The sequence below is a fragment of the Pholcus phalangioides genome, unplaced genomic scaffold (assembly GCF_987345545.1).
Source record: "Pholcus phalangioides strain wild (caught in Gottingen) unplaced genomic scaffold, Ppha-v1.0 ptg000015l_1, whole genome shotgun sequence".
In the NCBI taxonomy this organism is placed as follows: Eukaryota; Metazoa; Arthropoda; class Arachnida; order Araneae; family Pholcidae; genus Pholcus; species Pholcus phalangioides.
In genome coordinates, this window is record NW_028301608.1 from 53,499,374 (window position 1) to 53,515,041 (window position 15,668).

The following is a 15,668-nucleotide window of genomic DNA, read 5'->3' on the forward strand; positions in this document are numbered from 1 at the left end:
ACCCAAATATGCTGAGAGATCAGTTTGGGAGTGCTGAGAGATATTTGGAAAATGAAATTAATGTAGCAGTGGAGGTGACACAGTATCTCACATTATTTGAACCCTTTAAGCAATATTGCACAAGCTATCTCACCCTCCCTTCCCTGCCCTCTTATAGTTGCAGCCCTGCTGGAAGGTATCCAAAGTTTTATACTCATTTCCAAGAGTGACACAAACATATAAAGTGTAGAATTGCTTCAATTTTTTTTTAAAAACTTGTCTTAGCAAACAAGTTGTTGGTTTATAATGCTGTGGATTAATATCATTCATATACAGTAAAACCTCCCTTTTGCGGACACCGGTGGGAGGTGGGACGAAAACATTTGTCCGTAAAAAAGGGGGGACGAGTTAATCAGGGGTTTGAAGTGCATAGTTTGATTATGCACTGGGAAATTATTACTTGGTTGCAAAAGAAGGGGGACCGCATCTGAGGGGTGTCAGTTTAGAAGAGTTTTACTGTACATTATCATGTTTCTATTTAATTTTGTGAGCTTACATGGATGATATTTGTGGCTGTGAGGACGGTTCGTTTATCATTTTTGTACCTGTTTTTACATAAAATGAAGGCCTACACTTTTTTTTGGGGGGGGGGGGATATTTAGAGGGTCCTACCTACTTTCGCAGTGAATGAAAAAAAAATGTAAATAGGTTTCAGCAAAAGTTTTTGGTGTCAATAAACTGTGTGTTTCTTTCTCATATAAAAGGAATTTTAATAGAAGTTTCATTGAAATAATAATTTGCTACTTTTTCTTTGCAGGGAAAATAATTTCGATGAGAAGATTGACCTCTTCAAAGGACGGGTAGAAGATGCATCTATTCCAGAAGACAACATAGATATTATAATTTCAGAATGGATGGGATATTTCTTATTATTTGAGGGCATGCTTGATAGCGTTCTTTATGCAAGAGACAGGTACCTTGTGGAAGGTGGTATGATGTTTCCAAATCGATGTAGTCTTTCTATAGCTGCTGTTTCTGACCAAGGTAATCTTTTGGCATTAGTCATGTATGATTCACATTCATTTTAATGATGTATGGTTTGTTTTTTAATTGTTTTTTGTGTAAGTTGTTATAGCTAATTTTTGATTTCTTACACTTTGTAGCAAAGTATAATGAATATGTAACATTCTGGAATGATGTTTATGGCTTTAAGATGTCTGTCATGAAGCGAGAGCTTATCAAGGAAGCAATAGTTGAGGCGGTTGAAGAAGCTGCACTTTGTAGCTCGCCTGTTGTGATAAAGGTGATAAAATAATGTGTATTTCACATGGTTTTTACCTATCCATGCGAAATCTAATTTGTGAAGTGAATGTGCACGTCTTTCCCATTGAAGAAAAAATGTATTAAAAGTAAAATAAAACAACTATAGCATGCATATTTGCTTCATGAATTAGTTTCACAATGGGAAAATTAAAAAAAAAAAAGGATTGCAAAATTACTCGCATACACACATGCCACTTTTTTTGGCGTTCACAATTCATTAAAAATTCTCTAGAGGAATGTTTATGAAGTTCATGTATGATTCAGTAGTACAGGGGTTCTCAACCTGTGCTTCATGTGGGCACTTCCCAAGGGTTTCAACGGCCATTCTAGGGAAAATAAAATGAACCAGTAAATTTTATAAATAAATAATGTATATGAGCCTTTGGGGCTCCGCCATAGAAATTAACATTAATAAAAAGGCTGAGAACTGTTGCTGTAATATATTCAATGTTGATGGGTTTTATGTTTTTATTTCAGTTGCAGTGTAACATGTTTTACTCCATGCTACAGCCTGTGTTTTTATACTACTACTTAAACATACATGCACCTCATACACCTTCCTTTACGGAATTTCTAACAAATTAGCACATGCCGGAATGTGTGTGTGGTCCTAATGTATTTATGTTCTCAAGTTGCACTTGTTGCATGTTTGTGCTACCATCTGTTATCCATATTCTGAAGTAAAGACAGGATGCTTCAATTTTTGTTATGCCGGTTTCATGTTGTAGGTTTGCCTGCTCTTTGCAAAGAGACTTTTTCAAATTGTTGACCAGCTTGCATTCGTGCCTCGAAGCTGGAAAACCACAGGGCGCTTTTATAATTATCCCCCATAATTTAGTTACAAATGCCATTATTTTGGGTGGTGGTTATATTGAACAGAAAGTAAAACATAGGGTAGCTGTTATATAAAAACCAGGGTTGGTAAAAAAACTTTTTTTTTTGAGAAACCGGGTTTTTTTAGTTTTAGTAGCAGCATTTGCATTAAAAACAATAAAATTTCTGAAAGCTCGTTCAAACTTCTGGTAATTAATTAAAATGAAATGTTTGTTAGTGTAATTAAAATGAAATGTTTGTTAGTGTAATTAAAATGAAATGTTTGTTAGTGTAATTAAAATGAAATGTTTGTTAGTGTAATTAAACTATTCCATATTAGTCTATAAACAATTTCAACAAATACCAGCTTTTGCAATTTGATTGGTTTTTGCTTTAAAGCAATGAATTTTATGTTTGAAAATTCTTGATGTTATTAGCCATATGATATAAAGGTGTTTTCTCCAGTTACTTTCAGTATGCTTAATTAGGAAGCTATTTTGCAAAAACTGTGATAAAAATTAGGGGAATATAATGTATTTAAGGCAGCATAAATAATGCAGATTAATTAGCGATGATTCGTGATATACAGGGTGAATTATAACTAAAGTTCTGATTTCAAAACACTGTAAAAAAAACCATTGTCAGAATGATTTCAAAATTTACATAAATATTCCTTAAGCAATGGAATTTTGTATGGCAAAGGGGGAAAAATACTTAGAAATGCTGTGCAGGACTTACAAAATTGTATGCAAGCTGTGTACATTCATTCCCTGATCACAAAGCTGAGCAGGGCCGGAATTGATCAGAGAGAGGCAATTGCCCTGGCGGCAAATTTTAGGTAGGAACAAAAACACTGTTATAAAATCATCAAATTTTATAGTGGTAGAGACGGTAAAATCATGTTTCTCTTTCCCTCACAATCCTAGTTAGAGAGGATTACATAAACATAGATGATAATTTACAAAATTAACCTGGCATGACATATTGACACTCTGATTGAAAATTTTGAGGAAGTTAAAAAGAAAGTAAATATCATTATTTTAGAAGAAAAACAGTGTGTCAGAATTTTATACAGATGCTGTCGAAACATAAATACAATATTTAGTAATTAGACTAATTATTTATTTTATCTATTTTTGAATTATTTGTTAACTAATAAGTTATCTTTAACTTATTTATTTTAATTTTATTTCAATAACAAGATTGTTACATAATTTCACACATTATATCAATCGAACCTTTATTAAGCAGAAACCTGTGTTCAACGGAAAAAAATCTCCGTCCTCTGCGATTCTGTTGAAAACAGGTTTTAATGTATATATATATATATATATATATATATTCAGGCCACTTTTATGAGACTTCTTTTGAAAAACCACTTTATCATCTTATACCATTACTACCATTGACATACTATCAGAGTGTACGCCAAGTATATAAAATGTGGTGAAAATGAAAAATTTTGGCTAATAAATGAACCAATATGATATTTTTCACGAAAAAAAAAATATATTTAAGTCACTTTTTTATTTTAAAAAAACATTTGGTTAAAACCAACATGGTTTAAACCAAGCATCTCTGAATTAAAAACATTTGGACTTGTTGTACTAGTCGGTGATACAGAATGATCACTGTAAGGCTTTGTCATTATAACGAGTGTCGACTGTTTTTCATTAGTCTGGTTGAATAGCGTTTCTGGTTCAAGTATTTGTTTCATTTTACTGTCTTGTATGTTAACCTTTTTTTTTTTTTATTAAAAAAATCACAAAAACGTGGAACGACTCACTTGTGTGATATCTGACCACTAGGTCCTGATGACAGCTCTCCATTGTAGAGCCGAAATGCATCAACTAGTCTACCAATTAAAATTTTATTTGTCTTAAAAGTTTGTCATTTTTTTGTATAAATTTTTATAAAATAAAAAAATGTTTCAATTTTACTTAGGAACTTGACCTCCTCACATGCTCAATTACTGATTTGGAATTTGCCTCAAAATTTGAGCTCAAGATAAATAAAGACTGTCAAGTGACTTCATTAGTTGGTTTCTTCGATTGTATGTTTGATCAAGGCTTGAGTAAGAAAGTGAGTTTTTTTAATTGTTTGACTGTGTTTTAAATAAAGGCATTTATAGTTTTATAACTTACCAGCTTTAAAATGTTGAAACCAACACATTCTTTGATTTGGTGCTCGTTTGAAATCACTTCTTAACAATAATTTTGTTCTCAAAGATCAAAGATTTTTCAGGTGTCTGCTTAGTATAGGTTCGGTTAAAGACAGGTTTTAATGTATAAAAATTGCTGCATAATATATTGGAAGGTATGGTGGAAGATGCATTATCTCAAAAACTAGAGCCAATTTTTGGCAAAACCAACACCAGTTTTAAAATCATGTTTCAATACCCCAAAAACCATTAACATTTCCTTGGGGGAATTTTTTTTTTGAGCAGTGTAATAAAATTTGAGTGAGCAATTTGAAATTATTTCATTTTTGGTATTGTTTTGAAGTGTGGAATTTTATTTTTTAATTTTGATAATACATTTTTGATAGTTGTAATTTTTTTAATTGGGGTAATTACATTCATAGCTTCTTAATGATTATTTGCATCTATCAAGTTTCATCAGTCTTGTTGTATGGTATAAAATTGCTTTTACATTTTGATAGATCATCTTATCTACTTCTCCATTATCTGCATCGACACATTGGAAGCAAACCATATTTTTATTTCCTGAGCCAATTAGTGTCAAAGCTGGTAAGTTTATGAAATTCTAAGTTATTTCTATAGGCCAATTTTTTTTTATTGAATCTTAAAATATTGTAGAGACCAGTTTTTTAAAGTAAAGCTCACTCATCACTCCAGCTATCTATGAGTATAAAAACATGTTAACATGTGACCAGTGAACAATGTGTTACAACATTGCTATTGAAGGCAACCTTTGTGGAAGTAGGAATGAATGAATGAACGCCAGAACTTTGCCACTGGACTTATCCCGTTGTCGAGATTTCTTCCAGCCCAGCTTCATCGCAGAGTCCGGAACACTTTATTTTGTGTCAAAAAAGGCTAGATAGGATTGGTAGTTGGTGAAAAGTTTCTGGGTGTCGTTGAGACAGATGAATGTACACATATCAGGAAGGAGGTATATTTTAAATGGAATTGGAAGGGGGGGGGGCATGCCATCTCATCTATCTTACACTTGTCATATATGCACAGGATACAAACAAAAAAAACGGAATGAGAATTTTATTGTGAAATATAAAATATCCATCAGAGCAAGTCATCTCACTTAACACCTTATTGGTGAGCAAATGGGTTTAATGACTTGTGGACTAGAAGCCAGCATCAGTTTTATTGTATTGAGTTCACTTGCTCCAGTGGATTTGATGAAACTATACAAAATACAAATATTGTGTGGGGGAATATATACATGTGTAGGGATCGCCCCACAGAAAAAAAAAATTAAACATTCTAATGCCTCAATTTATGCTACCCTGAGTTAAATAAAATGCTGAGTTAAAATGGGATGAGGTAAATAAAATGCTTCCTCAGAAGAGTTTTGTGGATAAGTGGTAGAGAGTATATATATATTGTTCAATTTATTTGAGAAACGGGAACTGTTCAAAGGTAAAGCAAATTGTTGTTTAAAAATAATTATAGTAGATTTGTAGGAATAAAACTGACTTAGTATGGCAGTTTCATACCTGAAGTTCAACTTTATTGCCAGCATTAAAAAAAATTGTTTAATGTGATGCACATGAATGATAATTCACTTGGTCTACAATTCGTAATTAATTTCAACCAGTGAGTGAAGGTTCTTTTCTTGTCTCTGAAACCAAGATTTTATGAAAACATCAGGTGTACTACACATGACATTTATTTTGCCCAGATTTCAGGAAATTTGATTTGTTTAGGATCGTCACAAGTCAAATTGAATTTTATGAAGCCGTTATTATAGAAATACTTTTTTTCTGTGTTTTTCATTAAGTACGTTGTGTAGAAATAACTGCAATTTTGGAGGCTTTTTGGAATCTTTATCCAAAGATAGATTTTTTCCCCTCTAATTTCAGTTCCAATTTTACTGTATTCCCCCTCTCAAGCTAACATGTCATAAAAAGTGGGGGTGCACCAGCTTTTTGAATATTAGTCTCTGTATCGTTCCAATTTTAGTACTGCTGAAGCGAGTACCAAATATCAGAGTCTGGTGCATTCCCAGCATTTCAGAAAAAGAAAGATTTAATAAAGTTCACATGATACATTGTAGCAAACTTGTTTTGTCCAAGAATTTGATGACGATAATGAAAATCAAGCATTTACTTATCGGTTTAACGTAAACCTATATGGATACTTGGATACTGTGTTTTGCACTTTTTTTTTTGCATGTTTAGAGACTAAAGAAACATGCTTTGGCTTTTCTATTAAAATATCATGTTTCACAGTGCAATTCTTCAATTTTTTGCTCTTGCTTATTGAAATCTTTAATGCAAAGAATACAAAAAATCTTGTATTTTACTAATCTTTGCACTTTAGTTCATCAAATCTACAAAAACCAATATGCTTAGTATCCAACACTTGCAACAAATCAAGATGTATGGTAGCAAAAGCAAAGTTAGAACTTTCTCCAACATAGTTCTTAAAACAGAAAACATTGTAAAATGCTGAGGACAGATGTGGCTCAAACTAACCCATTCAGTCAATCCTGAGTCCAGATATTCAAGAATCTCTCAGAAACTGGGACTCTAAATTTCCTGTCATGCTGGTAAATATGGGTATTCCTATCATGCTGCTAATACTGTATTTGTATGCAAAATTTTACCTCAGCTTGAGCAATTATCAGTCCCAGCTATCATGTAACTTTGGGGTATTGCTGTTCATTAATTGAAACCTTGCATATATTTTACCAGATACAATAAAACTTTATCTGAAGTTCTATGGCATTTTTCTCTGTTTACGATTTGCATACAGGTACCTGAGGATTATGAGGTATTTCAGGTTTCTTACAGGTCAGGGGAATTTTTTTTTTTTTTTACTTAAAAGAGTCATTGGGGGGGGGGGGAGAATCAAGTAAAATAGCCTACTTTCATTCTAAAACTTATGGTCTTTCTATGGAACTTGCTTGCTTTATAAACTGAATATCTGTTATTTACTGAAATGGGACTTGGTGTCCTATACCTATGTGTAGTGTGACGAAAGTACTGCAAATTAATAATGTTATACCAATATAGATGAAAATAGACATATTGTCCTTCGTCTTTGGCATATTGAAATGAATATGAATATTAAAGTACCAAGAATAAAATTACTTCATTTATAATTTTTTTAAATCATTACCATACTTTCATCATTTTTGTTGTCATTATAAAAACCTTACTCAGTTAAATGAAACAAACTTATTATGAAATGTTTTAAATACACATTGTATAATCCTGGCAAGACGACACGAAATTAATCTCTATGTAATCTGTCTCTTGAATTATTTTCTCTACTGCATTTACTGGTTTACAGTGTAAAAGCACTCTGCTCTCATCGTCTTTGCTATCAGATATGGTGACCCTTACCAGTTTACTATGTATTCATCTTTTCTGGTTAAAACAGCAATTATATCAGTTAAATTAATGCATTTTACCAGTGGTTCTGAAAGTGTGTTGTGCCACAGCTCCTTTGGGCACCATCAAACATAGTCAAGAGCAATGTGAAGGGCTGTACTCATTAATTGTAACGTATTACTAGTATTACTGTTATTGCGTGTTTGGCGATCGAGGGTGATCCAATCCGTTTCCATTTTAAAATTTGTGAAACATTTGATTTTAACCACAAATTAATATGCAAATTTTGAAAAATGACAATAGTGACACAATTGTTGAGAGACGGGTTGGTGTGGTAACCCATTTAGTCTGACATTTCTTGTTTTGACTGTGAATTAATGTTTGTTTCGCCAAGAGTTAATATGCTTTAACCTTTGTATTCACCAATGTATTTTACTGTCACATTTACCTTTTGTCTTTCAATGTGTGATTGATTCACATTTTTATCCTGCTTATTTTGCCTTCGGGTAGGAAAGTTATCCCCCAATGTGAAGTTAAGCAAAACTAATCTGCTTCAGACTCTAGTTGTTTGTGGTAGGTGTGGAGGTCTTAATGAATCACACACAATCTGAGATTGTTGGCTTGATCAATCTCATCTGAAGCGTTGAGTATACTGTGCATGTTGACAGACTTTTTTTTCCTGCAACACAACTTCACAAGGGCTGATCATGTGGTCTCGGTCTTCTGCTACTAACTTTCACGTCGGTTCCTGACAACAAATTGGCCACAGAACCCTTGTCTGTTCATGGTTCTTCATGATGCTGTCTAAGAATTTCCTTCCGCAAAATATTTTGTTGATAACCTAGGACTTTCTCATAAACTGGGATGTGTTTGAATGTTTGTCAAAAAACAAGATGTCTTGATGGGACATTGCCTTTCGAAGTCTTGGTGAGATATAAATTTTTTATTTTGTCATGTGTGTGAGAGAGAGAGAGAGAGAGAGAGATCTATTGAATTTGATCTGAGATTAGACCCTGATTGTGATGCGTGAACAGTACAATTTTTGTGTTTCTTATGAAATATAGAGCTTTTTAAGTTGTTTCAAATAAATGATTCATTGAGAGAGAAACCGATTTCTGGTGAATTCCTTTTGTGGTTCTCAGATTTTGCATCACTGGAATGTGCTAATGAATCCGAGGCTGCGATGGACATAGTGTGTGCATAGTGTGTGCTTATTCAGTATTATGAAGTGGTTCTTTGTTAGATTTTGGAGAGCTACAGATACATACTAGGACAGTGCATCCCAAAACGGGCAATTCCCCCCCCCCCTCCCAGGGGGGTGATGGAATGGTCCAGGACGCGATAGAAGATACAGATTTAACATATGATCCTATGGGTTCACTTGAGTTGGGGGCCGATGAGAGAAAACAATTTCTGAAGAAGGGAGTGATGGAAGGAAGAGTTTGAGAAACAATGTACTATAGGACAAAGAAGCTGTTTAGGATGAAAGTTTAAGAACCACTGAGTTAAATGATTAAAAGCAGAAAAGTTTTGGTATTTTTCTGATTATAGGAGTGAGAAAGTGATTCTGAAAAAAAAAGGCTTTTCCAAAACCATTCACAATATGGTACTGTACATAAGTAGATAAATATCCCTCAAAAACCTTAACCCACCACTAATTTTGAGCACACATTTTTAAAATTTAATTTTTCACTGTCAGGAAAAACTGAGAGAACTTTTTTTTCAATTTTGTCCTTGTATCTTTGAAATTTTCAGTATTGCTTAATGTGCTAACTCAATATTTTTATTTCAGGTGAAGTCATTCCATGCCGATTATCTTGTAGAAAAAATAGGCGTGACCCTAGGACTTTGATTGTAAAAATTGACTTTGGAAGTGCTTACAACCAGTACTATTTAGCATGATTAATAATAATTTATAGAATGTTTAAATATCTGTGCACACCAGATGCAGCGTGTATACATTTTTTCTTTTTTTGCTCAAAATGACAAAAAATCGTAGTCATTTTTTTTTTACCAAAGTCACAATCTTGAATAATCAAAATTTGTTTGTTTGTGTGTTCAGCCTTATATAGTGATACAAAGAGCAATGCCCCTCCCAGGCTGTATCATAAAGATAAATTATTTTTACGCAAATCTGTATTCTTAGCTGTTAATTTTTTTCCTCTCTTTTAAATGTCAATTCCTACTTGTGGTTTTTAGATGCATTTATACAGTTTCATTCATGAAATTTCCCGTAATAAAAAAAATCACTGAGAAGTTGGTGAATCATGTGGAAAGCTTTGGCAGCTCTGCTTTTCGAGGTAGTGCAATTCATTCATTTCCACTTTTTTACACAAAAATAACTGATTGAATACTCAAAAAATTACCTGTAAACATTTCTGTTATGTAAAATTTATCAAACTATTTTCTCTGGAAAAAATTTCTTCTGTAGGATGTAATTGATGTAGTGAAATATTTATTTGCATCACAGTAATCAAAAAGGCCAGTATTTGAAACTTCCTTTATGTTTGAAAATTTAACTGTTTCGGTGTTTATGTTCGTTATAAATTCCAAATATTCTAGTTTTTAAGCAAGTGTGAGAACTCTTAATTCAAGGTTTCACTCAATAGTTGTTATATAATAAATGTAAGTGATGCAAAATGATATTGTGAATATACATATTTTTTGAATAATTTCTAGTATAAGGATATGATAAATTTTCAGAACCTTGTCTGCATTTATTGAAATGTGTTTAAATTTAGTATTGCAATGAAATTTCGAAACAAATATGGACAAGATTTGCTATTTTTAGCTCAGAGGACACAACATTCTTTTGTGTATCCAATATGGAAATGATTTGTACAGCTTTTTTCCTCACTCAGAGGCAATGAACTGTTATTGTTCCCGAAAGCGAATTTTAGATTTTGCTAGAAGTATTTAAAAAATTTTTCATGTTCATGAATCAATGGCTTTCAATGGATGCTATTCCTCCTTTCCCAGGTTCATGATGCATGTTGATGGATCTTTCAAACCGTTTGTATAACCTCTACTATAATATCAATTCGAAATGGTTTGGACAGATTCTCATGAAGTATAGTGGGACCTTGATGACTCAACACACTAACACTGTATCGATAAACATGTCCACTTGAGCAGATGTCAAGTTAGTGGGATCCATTTGATCTCTTGCCCTCACATTTATGTAAGACAATGAAACCTGTATAAAATAGAAAGTCGAAAGGACCAAAATTATTTGCCGTTTCCATTTTATAAAAGTGCACGTAAAAATATATATTCAGTGATTTATTTCTATCGTTTTGCAAAACTTAGGGCGATATTCTCAAAATTTAACTTCTGTAAACCAATAAGTTTTAATTAGACACATTCATATTATTATATTTTCATAATTTTTTTGAAACTATTCAAAATTTTATATTTAATGCACTAATAGTTAAACTCCAATATGAAACATTCCTCTCAATAGCAATAGAACGAACACTTTTGTCAAAAGTGAAAAATTTTTAATATTTAAAATAAAAAATTGAGAAATTTTGTACCTGCTTAAAAATAGTGACAGTAAGATCAACAACTAATAACTTTTGTAAAAGAAAGATTCTACATCTCTGTAACATGTAAATTTAGCTTTTCTTTGTCTCTATGAACTCCATTTTTGTGTTCAAATTCAATGCACGTTTCTTGTGGCTGGTGGGCATTTCTACACTAAATGAAAACCTCTGCAGTAGCCGAAATGTATCCCTTAAATTGTGAAGAATATATTTCAGTTCCTCTCGCCTATTACTCTATAATATCAAAAAATTTTCCAAGAAACAAGAGTTTTTTTAACAAAATTTGCCCTTTTCATCATAAATGAAATGATAAACAAGCTTGAATAGTAAGTCCGCTTCCACTCAAGCCCAACACCCTTTTTTCCAGAACCAGTTCAGATAAATAACAAGCATTCATAATTTTTCCAAGAAGTCGGAGTTCTCCAACAAAAGGAGGAGATCAAAACCACTTCCTCCCATCCGAAGAACAAAAACTCGCGTTTTGCCAAAAATTCTCTTTGTTTTAACAGGTTTTTTTTTATCTACAAACAGATTAAATGTCTTCCATTTCCACATCAGACAGTTTCTGTCTTAAAGAGGTTTCTCATGATTGAAAAATCATTAATTATTGACAGGACTATTTTTCTGTTCCCTACAAGACAGGTTTCTGTCTCATACAGTGTCCATCTTAGATTTCACTGTATAAATGGGAATTTATACACCATAATACTTTTCTATTTAAATTTATGTCCCCATATATAGCGAAACACCCCAATTTAATTTAGCAATAGTTAATCTATGAATTAATGAAAAAAAATACCTGTAATTTTTTTCTATAAATTTCTGAATAATCTCTAATTAGGGTGGGGGAAAAACATTCCAAAATATTTGTTATTTGGGAATGATCAAAGTGTTGTCATGTCGAAAATTATGAACACTTTCCTATTCTCACTTAAAAATTTCAACCTAGCTTTCTCAACCATATCTCACTCAAAAATTTCAGATATCATCCACACTGCTTTATAACTTTCACACTCCACATGTTGAGTTTTCAAACTCTAAACAGTGGAAAGTGACTACTCCCAAAGTGTGAGAGACTATTTTCGATCGACAAAGGAGAAAAAAACAGTGAAACGAAAAATTTGAAATATATGAGAGCAATGCCATAAAAATTTCTGAACTGGCTAATGTTCAAGCAATTTAAAAAATTTAGTTGTGATAACATAGTAAATTGTAGTCAATTTAAGCGGGTTTAGCCATCTCGTTTCAAGTTACAGAAGTTTCTTGTGTCAACCATTAGAATAATAAATGTTGAATTACCATTACTGGGATTAATAGAGTTATCAAGATTTTGCTGTATAATGCGTGTTAGAGAACCTTACTCTTAATGTTGATAAAAATGTAATTCTTCACACATTACATATTGACACATTTTTCGACTTTTGCTTTCACTTTTGTGGTGGTTTTCCAGTTAAATTCTTATAATTTAAGCTCGACAGACTCATTGATGGAAGGATTGTATGCTTTTTACATGTGTAACTTAAGACAATTGAAACAGGATTCATTGCGTGGTTGTTGATCATGTCATTTTCATCCATTATGCATAGGCACATTGGTAGAGTTCCTGTAAGCTGTGGATCCCTATAGATTTGTTTTCTTTCCAGAACCATTTTTAAACAATGCAATTAACTCTCTGAAGATCAAATTTTTTTAACTCTCTTAACGCATTTGTTATCTCTTTAAATTTGCCTTTTATTTAAAGAGACTTCGGAAGTTTACTTCATAGCCTGCTTTTCAAGGATTATGTCCGGTGAAAAAAAAATTGGTTTCTTATAGGCATATATATCATTTCCCTCCCTCCCCATCGATTCAGTTATTGAAGTCATGTTCTACCTCACCTCGAGAGAGATTTTGCATAATTTTTATTAGGGAGAAATAATCATTTCATAATAACATCTGCATTGAACATATTCTATACCAGTGTCTTTCAGACCTTAACAACACAGTTTTCTGACTCTTGAATAATTCCCAACAGTTTGACCGTACCTGAATAATAAGTAATTAATTGTAAGGAACTAGTCTAAATAGACTGTCTTTTTTTCGTTAGTATGTTCCATTTTATTGTTTTTAAAACCTTGTTTTTTTAGTTTATTGTATTTGCTTGCTTAAGAAATAACAAATTTTTCACATTACCATCATAACAATTTAAGATGCAGTAGAGGTGGCTTATTGGAATCATGGATGATCATTCTGGTACTGATATAATTTTTGCACAAGTACAGAACAAACCAATATAACATGGGAAAATTTGTTCATAATTATCAGGATTTCGGTTTATATTTTCAGTTTTAAAAAAAAATATTTTTTTGCTCATTTTGAAGGAAAGATTTAACCATTCTTATTGTTCGCTATAAGTTATCATTATTAACCTGCAAGACTACGTAGGAAGTCAGAATGTGTACACCCCCTTATACTCAGTTCAAAAAATCCTAATCTCGCCATAGTAGCAGCTATCATCCATGTGCAGCTGCAGTGGTCTTTCTACAGTGGAGGAAAATGTAAAGTATATATAAAAAAAACCCTCTTCCTTTTAGGTCGTGGTCATTTTTTTTCTCAGTTGACCAGATTCATGGTTATTTGGCTGAAAAACTTTTTCGAGGGTTCTTTGGAACCTACTAAAAATTATCATAATTAGTAATATACAGTTCCATTCCAACTTCTCACAAATGACAATAATAATGAAGAAATTCAGGATTTTAGCAAAAAGGAAAAATATCCCATTGTAGAAATATTGAATAAAAATGGCAGGATTGAAAATTTTTCAATCAATACTGTGGGAGAAAAAAACCAGTTCTGTTTGACTATTAGGATGTATGGAATCGTATTTGCTTCTAGATTTGTTTTTGCTTGTCTGAGTTATTGTTATCAGAAACCCCGAGTCGTGATGCGAACACATAATGCAGCATGCGGGGTATTGTGTTTACAACAAAAATTATAAAATAGCATAGATTCTCAACTTATGTGAATATATATATTTTCTTTTTTGTGGTTTGCTCCCATATTCATGATTTTTCCCAGCATTAAATAGGAGTTATATTCAGTTTTAATGAAGTGTTTTTAGATACAGAATTGCCAATTGTGACTTGATTTTTTTTTAAATTTCTACTAAGCCAACCAGTTTCAATGATGAAGAAAGGCATCGATTGCTTTATTGGTATTGGAGAGTAATAAAGAGATTCACCTATGAAATCAGATGCTAACATTAGCAATATTAAGTGGCCTTTTCATATTTATCACCTGCAAACCAGCTGTATAAGTGCCATATGTATGTCTATTTTCATACATGTCACTGATCTGACATGTGGTTGCTAGAATCTATGTCATGCCATCATTGTAATGATTGTCCTTTATACTATAAATGTTTGAAGCCACTCTGTTGTTGTGATTTCTGTATATTTAAGTAACTTTATACTGGACTGGGTTTTTTTATTTCTTATGAACAATGAACCAGAGCAAATAGAGAAAACCTTAGAATCGGTCTCCAAATACAATGAAACCTCCAAGCAACAGCCCTAACGGGACAGAAAACGTGGCAGTTATCAGAAATTACCATGCAAGAGGTTCAGTATTTCTAAGATTTTTTAAATTTTTTTTTATTGCACATGCAGTTATAACAATCTATTCCATAATTAATTAAAAGAAGCCAGTTTTCTAGTAAATGAATTTTTTGTTTTTTGCATTGAAGATGTATAAAGTTTTTCATGAAGATCTTTAATTTGTGATTGGATGTGTTTTGGCCACTCATGTGCGCACTCTCTTTATGTTGCTCTTTCATTCGTCACAGACTTGTCCTTCACTCTCTTGACAAGCTGATTTATGCTTTTGTGCCCTTTTCCCATTCTACTCTAATTTTTTTATCTTTTTTTCTCAAATTTGCCGCTCCCCTCCGAATTTACTGCCCTGGGCTATAGCCTGCTTAGTCCCCCCCACCTTAAATATGCTTCTGAGAGGAAGGCAATATTTATAAGGATTAAGTATTACATACGTACAATATATAGCCATAAGTCAGGAAAAATTTTGGAATTCAGAGATTTTTTTTGTATTTATAAAATAGTACTTGATGAATTATATTATTCTGAAATTTTTTGTTCATGTAGAGACCTTAGGCTGGCACTTGTAATTTCCATTGGAAATTTAGTCATGAGTGCATTTAGGAGACTGACAAAAAATTAAATAAGAAAATGTTTTTGATCAACCCTTTACTGGAAACGTTCACAACATGTTTTATCTTTTATTTCCAATATTTCTATGCTTGTTCCAATGTATTTTCATGAAAATTGCATGTGTTTTCACAAAGATATGATACTTATTTTCCTATCTTAAGTTTTTCCAGAAATTCTAACATGTATCCCCCTCTTGAATAACATGTTACAAAACATTTTAGGAAAATGACATTCATAGAGTAACATCAGTAGAGTAAATATTCAAACG

General features: G+C 32.4%; 1 protein-coding gene across 2 annotated transcripts in view; it reads left to right on the plus strand.

Annotated features, from left to right (window-relative positions):
* The window catches only part of Art3 (arginine methyltransferase 3), a 36,665-nt gene extending 22,057 nt beyond the window's left edge, over positions 1-14,608 (plus strand). For both annotated transcript variants that reach the window (XM_089243784.1, XM_089243785.1), the window contains 5 exons: positions 797-1,023; positions 1,143-1,282; positions 4,060-4,197; positions 4,777-4,864; positions 9,446-14,608. In XM_089243784.1, coding sequence (XP_089099910.1) covers positions 797-1,023; positions 1,143-1,282; positions 4,060-4,197; positions 4,777-4,864; positions 9,446-9,555 — 703 coding nt within the window. In that variant the 3' untranslated portion in view covers positions 9,556-14,608. The remainder of the gene's footprint in view (positions 1-796; positions 1,024-1,142; positions 1,283-4,059; positions 4,198-4,776; positions 4,865-9,445) is intronic.
* The last annotated feature ends 1,060 nt before the right edge of the window (positions 14,609-15,668 follow it).